Source organism: Equus caballus, chromosome 3 (assembly GCF_041296265.1).
Source record: "Equus caballus isolate H_3958 breed thoroughbred chromosome 3, TB-T2T, whole genome shotgun sequence".
NCBI classification, from domain to species: Eukaryota; Metazoa; Chordata; class Mammalia; order Perissodactyla; family Equidae; genus Equus; species Equus caballus.
Genome location: NC_091686.1, coordinates 82,154,027 through 82,175,859, shown reverse-complemented (window position 1 = coordinate 82,175,859; position 21,833 = coordinate 82,154,027). Strand labels below are relative to the sequence as shown.

The following is a 21,833-nucleotide window of genomic DNA, read 5'->3' as shown; positions in this document are numbered from 1 at the left end:
CAGAAAAGACATAAGTCAGATTCATGAGGTTAGTGTATAAAATCAGAATGCCAATATATAACTGTGATATGAACCAGAATTCATTCTGTGTGATCCTAATCTCTCCCAGGTAGCAGACTCTGGGAAGCTGGGTCATGTCAGAAAGTTGCCTGGTGAGCATGGATCTGTTGATGTCTAGTGGCATCAGGCCAGACATGCATCTCAAGAGGGCCTGAAGAACCAGCTGTAACATTTGCAGTCTGTTGGCTTCGGTCCCTCTCCCCTCAGAGTTCTTGAATGGGCACAGCCGCCAGGATACACAGATGCAGAGAATGGACATCCTTCCGTATATCCATTGTGGGGTGAAGCTCCTCTTCCAATGGATATTTGAAGGCATTCCATTTAGGACTAGTTGTACTGATTTAGGGGCCATCCTGCCTCTTTAAGGTGAATCTACATAACTCTTCCCTGATTGTTTACATGTTGAGTTAAAACACTCTCTGGATAGCTTTATCTCTTCTTTCCCCAAGTTTTTGGGAGATACTTCTTGAATTTCTATATAGTAATGTGCATGTCTATACAAGGGTGTGTCTGGGGGAGCAGATTTCCTGATTCATGTATTGCACTCTCTTCTAGTTCCATTCCAGATGACAGCCACAATTCAAAATGTTTCTCTTTTAACTTTTGCATCTGTGAGAACATCTAAGGAGTACACAGCAGGGTGCAAAAAGTATACTTGGGTTTACCATATACTTGAGCAGATGACTTATTCTTTAACATCTCTAGTCTCTTCTTTTGAAAAGAACATGTCACTAAATCTCTACCATTGCTTTTCTCCGCTACCACAGCACCATGACATGAAAATTAGCTGAAAGCACTCCTCAAGAAATTGAGAGAGATCCTGGCCACTTACCTTTTTAAAATCTCTTGATATAATAATAATGATTAAAAAAGAGAGGGGGTTGCCAAAAATAAGGTTATAAAAACTCTGGTATGTTGTATTTAAAAGATATCACATAAAGCAAACTAATGCCATCAATTCACAAGCACACATACAAACAAATACATTGCGCTAAAAGTGTGCTGTTCACAAGATAACTACAGGATTTATAAAAACAATGATTTATAGCGCACTTCAGTAAACACTATGCCCTGTAATGAGACACAAGTTGTAGATGAACATATTTTTCTTTTACTCTCGTCAGTATTTCTTTGTGACTGTGTGTAGAACTTCATGTGGAAATTAAGTAAAAAATCAAAATTTGAGACTTTTCCCGAATGTTAAGCTTGGACCAAATGACATACTGGTATCGCCCTCGTCTCACAACCCTCATTCCTATTGCCACGCATTTACTAGAATCTGATGGAAATCAGTCTCACTGATCCAGGGCCTTAGAATTTTGTCAGTCTCGGCATCCCCTCCCAGCACGATCAGGGGACAAAGGACTATGGAGACCCTGTGCCAGAGAACCTCTGAAACACCACAGAGACCCAGCTCTGCTGTCTGAGCGGTGCTGTAACTGGACTGTAAGCTGATACGTTCGGCCCCAGGGACTGGGCAGCGGCAACGGAGAGCACGCGAGAGTCCTCACCCATAACACGGGCAACAGCAGGTCAGCAGCCCGTCCCCTTTCTCCACGGACGCGCCCCCCGGCTCCTCTCTGCCTGGTACAGAGCGCGGGGAGCCCCGGAGCGTGGCGCATCCCCTTGGCAACTGGAGAACGCGCTGGTCGGGCGCCCGGGGCGGGGCTGTCGGGGTGGGGGGTGGCGGGCGGGGGCGGGGGCGGGGGCGGGGCAAGGGCGGCCGCCATCCCTCACTTTTCGGTCAGAAGGCGCACTGCGGCCCGGCGGAGCGCAGCGCACAGCAGCGCCGCGCGCAGCCGGAGCTCTGGGCCGCAATGGAAAGTGGCGAGTTTTCCGGTTCATCCGCGCTGTCCGACGGCCTTGACACACCAGAATTCTCTGCTCTCTTCGAAGCCCACCGGAAGCCCTTCGTATTCAAGATCTTCAACGTGCACGAGTTTGAGGCGCCGGAGGAACCCGAGGAGCCAGAGGAGGCCCATGAGCAAGACGAGGGCGATGAGGCTGATGAGTCCGATGAGTCCGACGAGACCCCCGAGCCCCACAGTCCCTATGAACCCCACCAGCCCTGTGAGCCCCACCAGCCCTGTGAGCCCCACCAGCCCTATGAGCCGCACGAGCCGCATGCTCCCCGTGCAGCCCAGGAGCCCCACAAACCCTACGAGCCCCATGCGCCCCGCGAGCTCCGCAAGCTCCACAAGCCCCGAAAGCCCCGCCAAGCCGACCTTCCCAGCACCGCCGTGGTGTTCTCCCCATCTCTGGTGACCAGATTCCCGCCACGGATTCCGCTGCCTTCCCTGAGCGGTAGGTGTTGGGGCCCCTCCGAGGCTCTGAGCAATCCCGTCCCATGATATGAAGGTTTGCATGGAAGAGCTCGCTTTGTTCTGAACTAATATAATTATTTTGTCATTTCGTTTACCTGCTGTTTTACAGTCTCCTGTCTTTGGACCTCAAGGGGCTCTGTGGGAAATTGAGACTCTGGTAACCAGAGAAACTGAATCTCTTCACTCTCTCCTCTCTCCACCTGATGACCTCCTAGCTGTCCTTGAGTTTCCGTTGTCACTTCTTTTTGAAGCCCTTCTTAATTCTTCTCTACAGTTAGTCATTGCTTTCCTCTGAGTTGCCACTTTGAACATTACCTCTATAATAGCGCTTAAGATTGTGTGTTACATCATTATCTTTCTCCCCATCTAAAGGGGAGGATCCCTGAAGGAAGGATATTTTTGTCAGTGTTTGGCACATGGCAGCACTCAGTGAATGCTACCATTACATTGTGATAGTAACAAAACACTCATTGAGCAGGAATTCAGAGAGTACATTTACTCAGTGCTTACCATATGCTCAGTCTTCACCAAGTTCACAAGGTAGCAGGGCTGATGGGACTTGGGTTACATCCTTTGCTCTGACCATACCAGATCACTTATGACCTCTCATTGATGACCCCACTCAAAACAATTCTTTGTTCACATTGGGCTTCCAGTCGCTTGGCTGACCACTTTTTATCTCATGTTCTCCTTGACTCCTCTTTATCGGCCTCGATTCTGTGGTCTATCATTTCAGTTGCTCACTTAGAACATCTTCCACCACTGCATTGGCTCTTTGCTTATGCACCAGACTTCTCCTGGCAAAACCCTAACCCTGGTTAAACCCAACCACTCACTCTCTGCCTACACCTGACTCTTGCTATACAGAATCACACAATCAGACTGACTGTGTTTATTTCCATTTCATGACCACAAATCTCATTTGGTCATTTGGCAGCGCCTAGCAAGCCCACTTTATTCACCTCGTAAGTTAGTTCTCCTAATCTCTCCTCTAACCTTCGTACTTTTTTTTGACCCCCAAACAGCTGAAGACTTTGCCTCACACCTTAAGAAAATAGAAGCAAATAGTCGTGAACTCCCTTATTTTCTTACCCGTAATCTATTGCCTTCCCCAAATCTGCACCCATGGGTTCTATCTTTTCTCATATTTCAGGGAGGAATTGTTCCTCTTTCTATGAAAAGCAAAACCCTCCACTTGTGCTTTGAATTCCACTCTTGTCTCCAGAAGAACTTTGTTCCTGCAGTTCTTACCTCTCATACAGCATCAATTTCTCCCTTTCTGTTGAATCAGACCCATGACCACACACATATACTGTAGAATCTTCCATCTTGAAATCACTCACTCCACCAAAACTGCTCTAGGTAACTACCTTTCTCTCCACTGCCAACCCTGTCATCATGCATGGAGATTTCAGTAGCCATATGAATGATCCGCTTGGCTTCTCAGTTGTTTGACCTCCTCACGTTGAATGATGGGGTCCTTCACCCCATCTTAGGCGCCCACTACCCTAGCCTTTGATAACATCCATTGCCATACTATTTCCAAAATCTCTATTTCAAGCACTCTAATCTCTGACCATGTCCTGTCTTTCCAGCTTACTCACTCCTCTTGTATCCCTTCTGTCAATTCTTTAGTTTCAAAGGGAACTTTAACCCATTAATGCTGTTAACTTTTCATTATATATCACTACCTTATATCCTTCTATCTCTCCTTATTAACATTGTTCTCCATGGTCCACCAATGGAATCGCTCCCTTGCAAATATCCTTAACTCTCTTGCTTTACCTTCCATCATTCTTGCCTAGTTAAATCCAATTCTTGCCTGCACTTGAAAAACAGATGATAAGAGAAAAACAAACAACTATGCTGACTAATCTTTAAATTCATGCCCTTGAACTTCAAATGGGCTCTCAGTGCTGCTTGGCAATCATACTGCTTTCTCCCAGTCAATTCATTTTCTAACATGGCGTCTACCAAACTACCAGCATCTGTACATATATACTCTACCTTTTCTCCTGTTATTTTTGGACGAACTCTCCTTGTTCCTATTAAAGGCCATTCTTTCAACCTGTGTGTTGGATCCCATCCCATCTAACTTTAGGTCTTTTGCTCCTAAAGGAGCCTCCTGCTTCAGGACTTTTTCAGGACCTAATCAGGACCTCTCCTGCTTTATTCCCTTCAGCACATGACCGTGCAGCAATAACTCCTATCTTTAAAAAAATGAACCTTCTCTTAACTCCATGTACCCCTCCAGGTACCACTCCTACGTCTCTGCTCCTGTTTAGAGAAAAGTCCCTCTGAATAATTGTCTGTAAGTCATTATCTGCATATCCTCTCCTCTCATTCTCTGAAAACCCACTTAAGCTTTCATCTTGTCTACTTAGCTAAAGTTGCTCTTGTTGAGGTCACAATGACCTCTGCCTTGCCAAATTCAATGGTTAATTCTTCATCCTTATCTTACTCATTTGACACATTCACTCCTCTTTCTTGGAGGTCTTTCTTTACTTGACTTCTGGGATACCACTGTCTTCATTGTCATCCTGCCTCATTCATTGTTCCTGGCTCGGTTTCCTTTGCTAGATCTTCCTACTCTTCCCAGCCTCTAGTTTGACGTGAGTGATGGCTCAGTTCTCTCAGATTCTTTGGAACTTTCCTTGTTCCCTAGGTGATATCATCAGTTCCATGCCTTTAATTGTGTGCTGGTGACTTCCCAAATTATCTCTAGCCTCAACTTCTCCCTTGAGCTCCAGAGTTTAATAACCAACTGTCTATTTAACATCCCTACTTGAACATCTAGTAGGCATGCAAAATATAATGTGTCCATAGCTGAACTCTTATTTCCACGTCCAAACTTGCTCTTCCCAGTTGTTCTGCATTTCGGCAAATGGCACCACTATTCATCCATCCAGGTCCTTAGGTCAAAAACCTTGGAGTCCTTCTTCACACTTGTTTTTCTCTTACACACTGCCTCCAAACCATTAGCAAACCCCAGTTTTGAAATATATGATGACTATGACAATTCTTAGCATCTAAACCTTCATTATATTTGTAAGCCACTCTTGTTTGGTCCACTGCAGTAGCTTCCAGCTTGGCTCTTACTTCCAGTGTTGCCCCTCCTCCCCCATTCATTGTTCATATCAGTGGTCACAGGGATTCCTTAGAACATACACTATATGCAACTCTCCTGCTCTCATCTCTCCAGAGGGGGTTCTCATCTCAAGTAGTTTGTAATGTAAAGTCCTTAGCAAGCCTATAAGACCCCACGTGATCTGGCCCCTGCCTACCTCCCCAACCTCATGTCCCACCGCTCTCCCCACAGTGTGTGCTCTCCAGCCACATGGGCCTCCTTGCTCCTCACAATCATTTCACTTGCTTTTTACCTCTCCCAGGACACTCTCCCCTCAAGTGTTTGTCACCTCTGTCAAAAAGAACACTCTTTGGCCTTCCGATTTTCTTTAAAGCACTTATCTAAATGACTCTATTAGGTATCTTTTTTTTTACTGTTTCCAATAAGCTCTCTGAGGGCAGAACCTTTGTATTCCCCACTGTTTCATCTGCAATGCCTCCAACAGTGCCTGGAACAGGTCAGGATTTAGCAATTATTGTTGAATGAAAGAGCTCTCATTCAGCCTCTATGTCACCAAACCTAATGATTCCTTCTCTGGTTGTTAAGAAGATTACATGAGTTAATACCTGTAAACCATTTAGAACAGATTGTGGTATATGGTAAGCGCTTAGTAGATGTTAGCCATTGTTAGTAGTAGGTAGGATTATTATCTTATTTGACCTCTTGGCAGCATTTAATACAATTGGCCACGCCCTTCTTGAAACATACACCTCTTTCTCTTGGCCTCTGTGACATCACAGTCTCCCAGTTTATCACCCACCTAACTGCTTCATCTTTCATTTGCTGAGTCCTCCCTGTTTTCCTGAACTCTAAAGGCCTCCATGTTAACCCTTTTTCTCTTTGTTTACACTTTTTTCCCCTATGTGGTCATATCTACACTCATGTCTTTAAATAGATTCTCTGTGCTGCTGTCTCCTAAATTTATATATTCCATCTCTACTCTCTCTCCTGAGTCCCACACTCTTGTATTCAACTGGCTACTGGACATCTCCATTTGGATATATCATAGGCATCTCAAATGTCATATACTTTGAGACAGAAGTCTTGATTTTCCTCCCAATCTTGTTCCTCCCTCCTTCTTACAACTGGTTGCTCCCAGAAAATAGCATCCAGTTGCTCAAGCCAAAAAAAAAAAAAAGAGAATCTGTTAGTTCTCCCTGATTCCTCTTTCTTTACCCTCAAATACAATGAGTCCAAGGCAGGGTCTGGTAGTTTTCTCTCCAGATTCATTTACACTGCTAACACCCTCCTCCCAATGATGGTCATTTGTCACCTGGAGTTTTACTTGAGCAGCAGTCCCCTGCTCCTACTCTTGTCCCCCGCAGTCTCTTTGCAACTGCAGCCAGAGTGAGTATTTTAAAAACCCAATCAGGTCACATCTTTCCCTCACTGTAAAGTCCTTCCTGTGGCTTCCCCTTGCTCTTAGGATAAACCCAAACTTTTTGCAGGGGTCCCTAGAGCTCCCTGGGCTCTCTGACCCCACCTCCTACCGCTCTGCCACAGTCATGCTGGCTTCTTTTCTGTTCCTCTAAAAGGCCAATCGCAGACTTGCCCCTGCTTCAGAATCTGCATGTGTGGTTTCCTCTCCCCAGATGCTTATTGTTTTCCCAGGAGTTTTCCCAGGATTGTCTCATGGTTAATTCCTCAGACCGTGTTTTTAAAAGGTGGGAAAGCCTACCTTTTAGAGGGTTTTCCTTGTCCATGCTGCTGTCCTGTAGTCGCTCCCCGTGAAGTAGCTTGATGTTGAGACTCTAAAAAGTTTTCAAACTCTGCTTTAGAAAACATCACTTTAAAGCTTCCTGTCTTCTCAGTTGTCTTCTAGATTTTTCTTGTTAAAAATTCCAATAAATCTTTACGCTAATCCCTTTAGTAGAGCTCAGTAAGCATCAAGCATAATTATATAATATTTACATAAAATAATGTAAACAATAGGCAATATTTAGTCAGCATGTCGCCATGCCTCTGCTCACTCAATAAAAGTTCCTTCGTCTAACATTTACCGAGCATTCTAAGGCACTTTTCTGTGTCCTGTGGGGGTGTGACGATGACTGAGACATGACAGTTTGGTTGTGTGCAAATTCTTCAAATTTATATTATAGAATAGGTCCCATCCTTAGTAAATCACCTTACTAATGTATCATCACTGTCACCGTTAAATTTTATTGAGCACTTACGGTGTTCAGGGTGTAGACACTGAGCTGTAGATGAGTGAGGGGTGGATCCCATCCTTGAAGGACTGTTACTGTGGTTGGGGAGGCTGAACACGTCTATAACAATAACACATCCAAAGCATACTAAGTAAAGTGGACTGGAGTGGCCTATGGGATAGTCACTTCATTTTTCTGAGTTAAACTTCTTTTTTTTAAAAGAGAAGAAAGGCTCAGAAAAAAGACCCAAAGTACTCATTAAAACCACTTACCTAAAATGGGTTGAAATAGAGACTAAATATTTAACCTCAACTATACAGAACCGAAAGTATTTAATCTGGATTTATAAAGGATTAGGCAAGTGATTTAAAAGAAACAGGACCTCAGGCAAGTGTGGGAGTATGGAGGGAAATCATATTGAGTGAAAATTTAAAACTTTTGAAATTTATAAGGTATTCTCATGATTAAAAAACCAAAACAATATTAAAAGACTACAAGGAAATGTCTCACTCCCATCCTGTCCCCTCTCTTGCCTTCTACAGGTAACCACTTTTGTTAGTTTCTATGTATCTTTATATAAATACAAGAAAATATCATACAAGGTTCTGTGTGTGTCCCCCTTTCTTACTCAAGGGGTAGCATATGCTATACTGTTCTTCACTCTTTTCACTTGACAGTATTTCTTTCTTTTTTTCTTTTTAAAGAATTTATTTATTTTTTTCCTTTTTCTCCCCAAAGCTCCCCGGTAAATAGTTGTATATTCTTCATTGTGGGTCCTTCTAGTTGTGGCATGTGGGATGCTGCCTCACCGTGGTTTGATGAACAATGCCATGTCTGTGCCCAGGATTCGAACCAACGAAACACTGGGCTGCGTGCAGGGGAGTGCGCGAACTTAACCACTCGGCCACGGGGCCAGCCCCCAACAGTATTTCTTTCCGTATAAGCACATATAGAGTTTCCTCTTTTTATTTTTTATTTTTGTTTGGTGAGGAAGATTGGCCCTGAGCTAACATCTTTGCCAATCTTCCTCTATTTTTGTATGTGGGACGCTGTCACATCATGGCTTGATGAGGGTGCGTGGGTTCTCACCCAGGATCCATACCCAGAGACCCCAGGCTGCTGGAGAAGAGTGCACCAACTTAACCACTATGCCACCTGGCCCACTGCTAGAGTTTCCTCATTTTTTAAGAGAACAGCTGCTTCATGTTCCATCACATAGATGTGCACTAATTTAACACCGCTTGATTGTTTCAGGATGTTGCTATTACAAGCAATGCCATAATAGGTAAACTTGTACAAAATATCAACTTGTACACATGCAGGCATATCTGTAGGATGAATTTCCAGAAGCAGAATTACTGGAGGGTAAGTGTTTGTGTGACTTTGATTTAGCAACATTGGGCTGCATGGGAGTTGATTCGTTTTGCAGGCCCACCAGCAGTGGAAGTGCCTGTTTCTTCATAGCCTCACCGTTGTAGCATGTGGGCAGACGTTTGTGTTTCTGAAAATCTAATACAAAAAACTGGTATGTCAACTAAGTTTTAATTTGCATTTATCTTAGTGTATGAGTGATAGTAATCATCCTTTTTGATATATATTTTTTCATGTCCTTTGTCTCTTTTCCTTTTGACTTGCTAAGTTTTTATTTGCAGGGAGATTAGCCCTTTTTCTGGGATGTGTATGACATACTTTTTTCAGTTTGTTGGTCGTCTCTTTGTCTTTGCTTATCTTTATATTTTTGATTTTGCCATAAAAACATTTTTATAGTAAAATTCATCAATCATCACTTTTATGGCTTTGAATCATAATTAGAAAGTCCTTTCCTACTTATAGGGTATGAAGAAATTCACCTATGTGTTTTCTTTCATAGTCTTTTTTTAAACATTTAAATCCTTGATCCATTTGGACTTTATCGTGGTGCATGGTGTGCGTTATAAATCCACCTTTCTTGGTGGCTACCCGTTGCCGTGCCATCTTCACACAGGGGAGACTGGGTGAAAGTGAACGTGAACAATAGATTTGAAATTGGAAAAAAAAAAATCACTAAAGTGCAGACTTAGGGGCGTGAGAGGAGGCATAGCTTAATAGTTAGCTTGCTCAAAATAGTTAATTTTTGAGCTCTAGTTTGCATAGAAGTCCCAGATTTATTGCTGTTGTTTTTTAACCAGATGGAAGGGCTTGCCCTCTTCCTGGCGCTGCCTTCTCACCCTCAAGCAAAACCCTTTCTCACGCTCTCCAGTCTTTTGCCCAGATGACCCTGAGCTAAGGCACTGGGGAGCTCAGGTAGGGAACTGTGCCTAAGAGGAGAGCAGGGAATAATGAGCAGTAGTAACAGATCATCCAGCTTAGTGTCTCATATCAAAGAACGTCCAATGTTTGTTCACGTACTCACACCCAATATAGAACTGGACCGCTTTAAGACCAGTCTTCAAAACAATAGTGCCCCTGAAATAAGCATGAATTGTACTTCAAAAAGCCTTGAAAAGTAATGTAGGTCTTGCTGAAGTAGCTTCAAGGGAATTACACCATCTAACACAGAGCAAAACCTGCTAAAACGTTCTTGAGTCATTTCTCTTCCCAAGTCCCTGTCCCCATGACAGCTGCTGCCCACAAATACCTCTCCTGTTTCTCTCAAGCTCCAGCTTGCCCCTCTCTAACCCTCTCCTCTCCTCCCACTAGATCTGTTCTGAGGGGCGCTCCCTTCTGCGGGACCCCGTCAGGTACAACCAGGGACTAGAGGCTGAGCAGCTCAAACATGGGCTCCTTGGGAGACAGGAAAGAGGGCAAGGTGGGGAATAGTTGTACTTTGATATTTCATCCTTATCATGTTGCAAAATGCTTTACTTCTTGCAGTGGGACTCCCAGTGTAGGAGTGCCTCATCCGGGGAACGGCTTTAATCATAAACAGCTTTCTCCCAGCAGATGGCAGCCTTCCCCATCAGATGGCTTGGAACATAGGTCAGATCATCCTATTTATTAGCTCGAAAGGGCAACAGGAGCAGCGTGGTTTATGTTCTGCAGAATACAGTAAAATAAAAACATTTAAAGGGCATAATACAACCATAATGTTCTGATTGTCTCTTAGAGGAAGATGCTATTTATCATCCTGCTCAAAATGCTTTAAGGGCTTCTTCCTGTTGGTCTTAGAAAAAAAGCCAACTTCTTCAGGACTCGTCATCCTCTGGTCTGACAACAAATCCTGCTGTCCTTTCCCTGGCTCTTTTCCTTCCAGCCACACTGACCAACTGTCTTGCTGGGCCTTTTGCTTGATTCCACCTCAGGGCCTTTGCACTTGCTGTGTCCTCTGTCTGAAATGCCCTTCCTCTCTCATTCCCTCTTCTCCCCTTAGATCTTCATGTATCTGGCACCTTCTTGTCTTTCGTTTCCACAGTAGAAGCATCATTTTCTCTGAAAGACGCTGCCCTGACTACTCTGCCTAAACTGGGCGCCCCCTTCCTTCTTGCCTTACCAGCCACATCACAGTAATTCATTTTCTTGCTAGCACTTACCACGGCCTGAAATTATTTACTTGCTTATTGCTGTCTCTCCAGCTGAAAGGCAAGCTGCATGAGGTTAGGACAGGGACTTTGTGTTGACCCTTCTCTAGTCTGACACTTAGAATGCATGGATGAATTCAGCATGAAAGTCGTTCACGGGGACATTCCTGAACGTTTTCTAGATTCACTCAGTAGTTACTGAGCTCACAGTAGCTTATGTTCATTGAGTGTTTTACATATTTAACATCATCTCATTTTATCTCTAAAACAACCCTTTGAAGTTAGTCCTATTTGTTTCCCCATTATAAGATGAGGAGACTGAGGCACAGAGAAGTTAAGTGGCTTGCCAAGGGCCACACACAGAGTAAGGGAGCAGAGATTGAACCCAGACAGTCGGATCCCACACTCTGCTCCACTTCACCCCCACACTGTTCACCTGGGCGAGGTGCGATGGGGAACAGAGAGGTGAAGGTCGGTGAGATAATGAAGGGAAAGGGCTCAGCGCAGTTCTGGTGCCTTGTCACTGCTCAGTAGATATCATAGCGTTTAGTCAATAGCACCTAGTATGTTTGTTAGAGTCAGGGAATAAGACATCTCTTCAACTGCCTACACTGTGTGCTGTGAGGAGTACAAAATAAAGCAGAGTCCTTCCTCAGGAGTTCACAAGGTAAGGGAAATAATGTAGATGTAAATACGACAGAATCTGTAATCAGAGCCCAGATGCATGAATTGGGCATTCAGCCCAACCATAACCAGACCCTCTACATGCAATTCTCTCTTATTCTTGGATCACCCTGCAAAGGCCCCAGCTTATTTTTGTCCCCACTTTATAGATGAGGAATCTGAGATTCAGTGCTTTGTCTGAGGGCATGTGGTGGTGGGACCAGTATTCAAAGCCCTATCAGTTTGATCCAGAGCCTGTGAAATACTGCAGGGTCTAGATGGGTGGGTACCGGCTTGACCTCAAATGGGAGAAAAGCAGCACTGGTGTTCTCCCTGCAGAAGGAGCTGGGAGATATTTGATGGACAGGGAGCGATGCTGGGGTTGTGATACAGGAAGTTCTGCCGATAAGGATGGATTGGGTATGTGACCTCCTCCTCCACCCCAAAGCGATGTGAACGTTTGGACACTGCTGTGCCCAAGAGTCATGGCTCCAGCTCCGTACTGGGCATTTCAATTTGAGCACACACTTCAGAGGAGAGGAAGCTTGATGCTGTTGGAAAGAGCATTGAGCTAGGAGGCATTTACTTCTGGTTTTTCATAGCTGTCTATCTGTTTCCTTTCTAGTGAAATGAGGTGGGTAGATTAGCCGCTCTATATGGACATCTCTGGTGCTAAGACTCTGTGTTTTAGTACAGCTGCTTAATTTGATATAACAAGATGTTGCCAAAGTGAGATTGCTACGTATTCTTGAATATAAGGAAATTTTAAAAAATTCTGGCCAAGTTGAATATATAAACTTTTAGGGATAAAGATATAATAGACAAATGCTTAGTTATAATTGTGTTAATTTCATTATGCATATAAAATTGAAGTAATGTTAAAATAAATTATATAATTTAGAAATAGTTGTTTCTAATGTCATATTTCATGAAAAAGTTTTATTCTATTTTTTCACATACATATTTGACATGACTAGAGTCACTTTTTGAGTAATTTAAAACAATTTTTCAGGGCATATCATTTTTGTTTTTAGGTAAATTTTTATTTCTAAGTAAAGTTTTGAGATAGAAAACAAAAGATTTTTTTATTATGGAAATTTTCAATCATACGCAAAATAGGGAAGATTATAATGAACTCCCATATGCCCATCACCTAATTTCAATAATTATTAACATTTTGCTAATCTTGTTTCATATAGGCATCCTCTCCCAACTCCTTCACCACCACCCCACCTCCAGCCCCACATTTTTGGAGCATCCTATAGGACAAATTGTTTTAAAGTAAATACCAGATGCCGTGTCATTTCATCCATAAATTCCTCAGTATGCATTTCTAATTGCTAAGGGCTTTTTAAAAAAAACATAATTATCATGTAATTATTACACTGAACAAAATTTATGATTAATCTTTGATACCCTCTAATACCCACTAAATATTTAGGCTTCCCTAATTGTCTCAAAAATGTATTTTCCAGTTGGTTTTGTTAAATTAGGCCTCAGACAAGGGCCACACATTGCATTTGGGAGGTTATGTGCCTTCTTTTTTATTCTTTATCACCAACCCTTATCTTCTCCCTTTTTAAAAAAAATTTTTTTAAGATTTTTAAATTTTTTAAAATTTTTTTTCCTTTTTCTCCCCAAAAGCCCCCTGGTACATAGTTGTATATTTTAGTTGTGGGCGTTCTAGTTGTGGCATGAGGGATGCTGCCTCAGCGTGGCTTGATGAGCAGTGCCATGTCCGCACCCAGGATTCAAACCGACAAAACACTGGGCTGCCTGCAGCGGAGCACGTGAACTTAACCACTCGGCCACAGGGCCAGCCCCTTATCTTCTCCCTTTTAAAAACACTATTTGTTAGAAAAATTGGGTAAAATATCCCATATTCTGAATTTGATTTGTTCTTTGTGATGTCTTTAAATTTTTCTTCTAGCTCCCATATTTCTTGCAAATCGTATAGATTAAGAAGCTTGCTTAGATTCAGAATAAATCATTTCGGGCAAGAATATTTCGCAGATGATGCTGTGCACTTCCTCTTGCATGACGCTTCCAGGCACAGTGTTTGGCTCTCCCATTTGTGTGGTTCTAAGGTTGATAAATAGGTTCAGGTGAGGTCAGCTCATTGCTCCATTATAAGGTTCCCCATCCACCTTTCGCCAAATGGTTTTAGCATCCAGTCTCATTCATTGCCTCGATTCCATTATTTTATTAGGGATAAGATAGGGCCTCTTTTGAACCCATGTTTGATGCTGTCACTGGCAATTATGTTACAAGCCTTCAGAACCCATTCATGTAATGTAGCAGTAAGAACTTTTTTAAATGCATGCTTTGCTTAGTGTACTTTTATCTTCGCAGTACAATCACTATATTCTTTGTGTTTTGTGTTTCTAGTTTGCTTTTTTAAATGATGTTTAAAGCTTGCTTAGAGCAACATCCAACAAGAATCATCCCCAAGAATAGTTAGTAAATCTGTTTTAAATTTCTTCAACTCTCTTCTGTTTTTAAATATTAATTTTTGTAAGGAGAGCTCTATAATTATTCCATTCTAGCATTAAAGTTGTTTCAGGCTAATATGTTTTCCTTGACCAGTTCTTTGTTGCAAAAATAAAGTAATTGAGAAAGTGCCTCATAAGATGGGTTTTTGTAAGAACTTGCATATAAGGTAAGCTCCTCTTTTCTGAGGAATAGCTTTTTGGGAAAAATCTTGCCTTATGTTCACTAATTTATGGTACTTTGCTTGAAACTCTCTTATTTTTCTTGATTTAACTTGATTTTTTGAAACACATATATCAAGAGTAAAGTTTGAGGAAGGAAAAAAGTAAGAAAGCAGGATTCTCTTCACCTCTCCATTATCAAGTCTGATAATTTATTTTGTGCCTGTATAACACCATTGAGACCTCACAAGAGAAATTATTTCAGATTTCAATATTAGGAAAAGTTGGTGTTCTCTGCTTTCAGTGGTAGGATGCTCTGATACAACTGTACTGAGCTTTATGATACATTCTTCTTTTGTTTTATTTTCCTTTCCTTTCTCCCTCTGCTATTTTTCTACCTCTCTCCTTGAGTTTTTCATCTTAAAACAGATAATATCCTATTGTAGTGTATGTGTTTATGTAAGCAACCGCAAATCCTTTTAGGAATGAGAGGAGGGTATAAATACATAAAGAAACCAGTGAAAAGACATGTGAGTACCTGTTCCCAATTAGTTTCTCCTTTCACTAATATTAGTTTTCATAGTTGGAACCCTTAATAGCAAATGCTTCCTGAACAGTCACTTGAACTTAACAATTACTTAAACAAATGTTCTTCTTTATTCACAGAAATGTAAGCAGAATCTTAACTCTTGAATTTTTAGGATTAATAATAGCTACCATTTGTTGTGTATTTACTGTGTTTTGGGCACTATGCAATGTGCTTTTCATGTATTATCTTATTTAACTTTCATATAACAACGTTTTGAGGTAAGAACCCGTTTTACACTTGAGAAGACCAAGGTACAGAGAGCATAGGTAAACTCGCCCAAGATCAGAGGTTAGATCCAGGATCTGGTTGCTGGCAGTCTGATTCCAGAGCCAGTGATCTTACCCATGAAACAGTACTGTAATAGTCCCCAGGTTGTCTGCTTCAAAAAGTGCCAATGCCCATGTCTTACCCCTAGAGGGTGTGATTTAATTGGTCTGGACTGGGACCTGCAGAAAAGATCCCTAGGCGTTTCCGATGTGCAGACAAGCTTGGAAACCATTGTAACACCGCTTTGCTTGGGACATTAGCTAACAACAGCCACCTGAGAGCTATTTCATTCTACCAGTTGGTGAGATAACATCAAAAGTGTGTTTTCTAAAATAAAGAGTGTAAGCTCTACCATGGGAGAAGTTATAGTATGAAAGGACAATAGGAAAGAGCATTATTCATTCACGTTATCATATTTATAGAAGTTTTTTTAGGATTGATTCAGTATTATACTGACTCTCTGACCTGTGTACATAAAACTAGAAACCAAGCTTGGTAATACACGAGGAGTCCACAGAACACGTGCTGCGTCTTTCACGAGTGATAGCATGACTGGTCACAAGGACGTTTTTGTAGACTACTCTCCCTTTTCCTTAGGTCTGAGTCAGGTTACCCTTAAGAAGGAGAGTAATAGAAAATATCTGAATTCAAAAATTCCATTTCTTTTCTTTTCTTTTCTTTTCTTTTCTTTTTTTTTAAAGTTCATAGCCTATCTCCTACTAGGCTGTCAACTCCTTGAGAAGAGAGACCACTCATTTTTGTTCTCTCAGCCCTGGCACCGTGCTGCACATAGCAGAAGTGGATCGATACTTGATGGTGTGTTTCCTGCAGGGCTCTGTTGAAGCTGTTGATACACTGAAGTTGTAACTAATGATTCTATCATTTGTCTACTCTCTGCACCTATTATAGGCAAGGTGCTTTACATTTATGACACAGACCTACCTATTATCCTCCTATCTAAGAAGGGGAAACTGAGTTTCAGAGAAGTTAATTCCTTTGCCTGAGATTGTGCAGCCAAGTAAGTAACAAATGAGCCATGTCTGTCTGTTGCCCGAGCACACCCACTTTCCTTCACCCAAAGCACTCCAGAGGGTAGAAAATGTTATTTCAGAACTCTTGGATGTGATTAAAAACTCCCAAGAAGAAACTGTCTGGAACAATCTGTCATTATGAGGCCTATTATAATAGACCTTTGGATAACTTGGCCTGTATGATTTCCTACATTTTCCCACATTAAAAAAAACTTCTACACATGCTTTTTAATTTGCTTAACCATGTCTTCTGTTTTGGAAATTTCAGGTGTATCCAGTTTTCCACTGTTAAAGATACTGCAGTGAACATTTTTGTGCATAAATCTTTGCCCACACTTGGAATTGTTTCTTTAGGGTACATTTCTAGAATTAGAATTGGATTAAGGAACACTGTATAAGGAATGCTGACTCATCCTGCCAAGTCGTTTTCCATAAAGTGTACTAATTAAATTTCTACCAGCAGTACCCAAGTACTCATCTCATCTTACCTTTCCAGCATCATTATCCTTTGCAAAAAGTTTGCTAATTGATAGTTTAAAAAATATCTCATTTTCGGGGCTGGCCTGGTAGCATTGTGGTTAGGTTCACACATTCCACTTTGGTGGCCCAGGGTTTGTGGGTTCGGATCTTGGGCACAGACCTACGCACCCCTCATCAAGCCGTGCTGTGGTGGCATCCCACATACAAAATACAGGAAGACTGGCACAGATGTTAGCTCAGGGCCAATCTTCCTCATCAAAAAAGAATCTCATATTTTATTTGCATGTTTTGCTTACAAGCAAATTTGAACTTTTTCTTTTGTTTATTAGCCTTTTACAGGTCTTCATATATGAATTCAGTTCCCATCCTTTGTCCATTTAACTTTTGACACCTACCTTAATGTTTTCCTTATTCATCTATACATTTTGTACTCTTCAAATATTGAGACTATTGTCTTTATAATATTGGTTGCCAAATATTCCTCCAAATTTTTTCCTGTTCAACTTTTAATTTTTGACACAGAGAAGTTTCAATTTTTAAATATTTTAACCTTTTTTTTTTTTTTGAGGAAGATTAGCCCTGAGCTAACATCTGCTGCCAATCCTCCTGTTTTTGCTGAAGAAGACTGGCCCTGAGCTAGCATCCATGCCCATCTTCCTCTACTTAATATGTGGGATGCCTGCCACAGCATGGGTTGCCAAGCAGTGCCATGTCCGTACCCGGGATCTGAACCGGTGAACCTGGGGCTGCCGAAGCAGAACGTGCGAACTTAACCACTGCACCACTGGGCCAGTCCCTAATCTGTATTTGTCCTCTATATCTTTTGTCACCTTTAGCTCTAAGAGATTAAAATCCAGTGATTAAGTAGATGTTCTCTTATTTTTGCTCCAATTAGAGTTTTAAAAAAATATTTAACTCCTTGATTTACCTGTGGTTTATTTTGGTACACAGCGTGACAGATTTAATTTGGTCATTTCCCTAAATAGTTATTTTTCCTAGCTCCTTTCTCTGTTGATTTGTGATGCTGTCTTTATCCTATCTTTGGTTCTTACTGAATCTAATTTTTGCTTTTACTTTCCTTTTCACAGATCCTGGTCCCCGTGTCTTTGTAAGGAAAAGGTAAGACTATAGGTATAATACTCTCCAGCCTAGCTGGATGGAACAGACTCAAGGTGGGCCATTTGAAGTGAAAGCCTGTCTTGGGCGTTGTGAGAAGAGGATTTCTGTGTTTTCCCTTTTTCATTAGGCCCTTTTCTAATGACAATTCCTGTGGGAGAAGGAAAGAAGAGAGAGAAAGTGATTTGGGAGTGAGATGGGGAAGAAGACTGAGATGTTGGAGAGCATTATAGTCCCCGTTTTACTTGTTTGCTGAATGCTAGGCGTGTCACATGCTAGGTCTGAACCTGTAAGGGCCTTGGGTTCTTGACAGTCTCCATGTCATAGATTTTCTGAAGATCCAGGTCAATGTGTCCCAGTCTTGCCTTGTCTCTCATTCAAGTACAGTAGCTAACGAAATCTCAAGAAAATGCCCTCTATGAAAAAAAGTGTGTGTGTGTGTGTGTGTGTGTGTACATACAATGTGCAAAATAGATGCCTCTTGAAAGTAGATACTTACTCTTGGTTTGGCTAAGATATAGTTAGAAGAGGTAACGATAGAATCATTAAAGAGAAATACCAAGGGTTCTTGTCAATGGTTCATATAGATGAGAAGTGAATAATACCAGATTTTGTTTTTATCCGCTCTTGTAATAAGTGAGTTAAAACCATTCATATTTATTGTTATTGTTTAACATTTACGTTTATTGTTATTAGAGTTGTTTTGCCTTTCCTATTTACTAGGCTTTCTAATTGTTTTTATTCTCACCTCTTTCAGGCGGTAAATACTGCTACCTTGTTTTTATGTAATGTTTTGCAGTTTAAAACATTTTTTTTTCCTCACAAGAATCCTGAGAAGTCCATAGGGGAGATGTAATCAACTAGATTTTACTGAGAGAAAATGAAATTCAGAGAAATGATGTCACTTTCCCAAAGTTGTGTGGTAGCTGAGAGAACAATTGGTGGAACTAACATTTACTAGATGTTACCAAATTACCACATTACTTCCAATAAGTGTGTGCTGAGTGAGCAAACTCTCCTGTGGTTAGATGGACAGCGAAATAGTTTATCCCTAGTAAGTTTTATACTTTGAAAAAAAGACTGTGAAGAAAGTGTTTCTTAAAATTTTTGTTGTTATGCTACTTCTTGCTTTTGTTTGATTGGTTAATTTGGTTTGATTCTATGAGGGAATGGTGCTACCTCCATTATGTAACCCTGTCCCCATCCTATAAAAATTCGTGTTAAACAAATGTGCTATCCCTGATTGTTATGAAAGAAAATGTCTTCTGAGTATAAACAAATTAGTTAAATGTAAAAGAGAATTTTGACTGAAAGAGAGAATTATTTGAATTACCTCATTAATTTAGACCTGAAATCATTTCCATAATTGTTGTTATATAAATGTATATTTGTTGCTCTGCATGCAAGGTAAGGATTTCAAAAACTTTCTTAGCTATTGGCAAACTGTAGGAGACTAATTGTCAATAAAGACATGGGACAGCAGTGTAATCCTCATTTGAAGAAATCTGCCTTCAAGAGTTAAATCCTTCAGCCTCATTCTTTTGTTTCTGCACAGGATCACGACTAGACATTGTGAGGTAACGCAATACCCAAGAGAGAAGGGAAGCCTGAGTTAAGATGAAGAGATGTAGTTTGGAGGTGTAGCTATGGTGACGTAATGCATAGTAAGTGAATGAAAAGGAGGTGTTGGTCAGACCTCTACACAGAATTAGCAGTTGTTAATGAGATTATTTCCAGTTGAAATAAGAACCCAATTTAAGTATCTACAGGAATGAACTAGGAAACTATCAATAGTCTTGTATAAAATGATACATTAAAAAAATGCTTAGCTGGTGAAGAGAAAGCAGTGAGGGAAATCTTGGCTTGGAGGTGATTATGGAAGCCAGAAGCTCACTTGCTCGAAAAGATTAATATATAATACAATGTTTTGTCTGCAGCTATGAATTTCTTTCTCCTCCACCTAGTCCCCCTCCCTGGAAAGCTCGCTTAGGCTGTCTCACAGGGCTCACGCAGTACCTACGTGGCAAAGCCGTTCTTCTCTTGAATAGGATGTAGATTTTTTTTCTGGCAATGGACGGTATCTTCATTGTTTCTAGATATTTACTGGCTGGTTTGGGGTTACATCATTATCAATTACGTAGCAGATCCCGAACGTTTCACTACCAAAGAATCTTTTAGTTATCTCTACCCACTCCCACAATCTCATGTTTTGAAAGATTTTTGTTGTTGTTGTTGTTGTTTACAAAACACACTGCATTTGTTAATTTTTTGAAAAGTTAAGGACACATCTAAGTATTGATCAGAGTCTCCTATCAGCATTAAGTAACATATGGAGATGATATAATTCAGAAACAAATTTGGTATTTTGGGTAGTGTCTACAGCCTGGCTGTGGGTGGTATAGGATTCCATTTGACTTTTTGAAATGTTCTGAAGGTAGTGGACTCCCATTATTATCTTCGTGGATGCCCTAAGGATTTGGGAACTGCAGGCTGGAAACTCTTGTATTAAGCAGCAGAGTCCTGAGGGACAAAATACAGGTGGATTAGTTACAATAGAAAAGGGGGGAGTTAGAAGAGTCCAGAGGATGAGACACTGGGGAAAAAAAGGTGTGGAGGTGGGGTACCATTCTTACTACCTTCAAACATGTATTTTATCTAGCAACCTCTTTGATTGATAAAACAGTTTAAACAATCTTAAATGTATCCTGTATCCGGTTTACGGATAGTTCCATGATTTTCCCTTATAGAGCACTTATAATGAGTTTATATTTTAAACAATTAAATACCAATTCAGTTCAACTCGACTAGCATTTACTGAGTATTTACTACATACAAAGTGTCATGTTAGGTGCTGCAGGTGAGAAAGGAAAAAGGAACTAACATTTATTGAGTACCCAATCCATTGCTAAAATGTGCTAGGCACACAACCCTTTGAGATGGGTACAGTTATTTTCATTTATAGATGAGGCTAACCACATTGGCCTCCTGTTATTTTTCAAACATATAGGTATGCTTCTGCCCCAGGGCCTTTGCACTTGCTATTTATTGCTACTGGAATGGGATGATCTTTCCCTGAAAAATGTGTATAGCTAGTCATTGTTCAAATGTAACCTGATCAGTAATGCCTTCTTTGACCGCCTATTGAAAATCGCAGCCCTCTCCCCATCACATGCTCCTTATCCCCCTCACTTGCTTCGTTTTTCTTTATACCTCTTACTAGCATCTAATGTACTATATATTTACTTTATTTCATGTATTGTCTTTCTGTCCCCACTTGAGGGCAAGGGTTTTTGTCTGCTTTATTCACCAGTGTACTCCCAGCCCTGGAACACTACTTGGTACATAGTAAGTGCTCAGTAAATATTTGTTGAACGAACGAACTAAAGCTCAGAGAACTAAGTAACTTGATCAGGTATAAGAAAATGGCACTCCATTTTAAAATAATAAAACCCAGAATCTCCACTGTTAGTACTGGAATAATAATATCTTAGGTGAAAAGAATTGTTGGACCACGTGTTCCATGTCCCCAAGGTTGGTTGCTGTCGCCACCACTCTGACCTCGGGGGAGCTATTCCGCTGTCACTACTGTGGCCTAGTTTGTATGCATAGAATCCTTTACTTGCATTACTCCCCTAGCACAGGTAAGGCAAAGCAGTAAGGGGCAAATAGGTCATTACTGAAGGCTGAAGGGCAACGCAAGTGTATTAAACACAGAATAACGTGAAAATAGACCATCTGATTAAGCCTTTTAACTTGATGTTCAGGGTGGATGGTCAGTTTTGTGATTGTGCAATTTGGGGAGTTCTTAACTATTAATGCCTCCCGGCCTCGTCCCACTTTCTGAAAGGAGCTTTGTGATGCATCAATCACCGTTTAATTGA

The 21,833-nt window shown here is 41.2% G+C and overlaps 1 protein-coding gene across 1 annotated transcript in view; it reads left to right on the top strand.

Moving 5' to 3' along the window:
- Window positions 1-1,744: 1,744 nt before the first annotated feature.
- SPMAP2L (sperm microtubule associated protein 2 like) overlaps window positions 1,745-21,833 on the top strand; it is a 52,753-nt gene continuing 32,664 nt past the window's right edge. Inside the window, exons 1-2 of the mRNA XM_023638053.2 lie at window positions 1,745-2,364; window positions 17,925-17,955. Coding sequence (XP_023493821.1) covers window positions 1,878-2,364; window positions 17,925-17,955 — 518 coding nt within the window. The 5' untranslated portion in view covers window positions 1,745-1,877. The remainder of the gene's footprint in view (window positions 2,365-17,924; window positions 17,956-21,833) is intronic.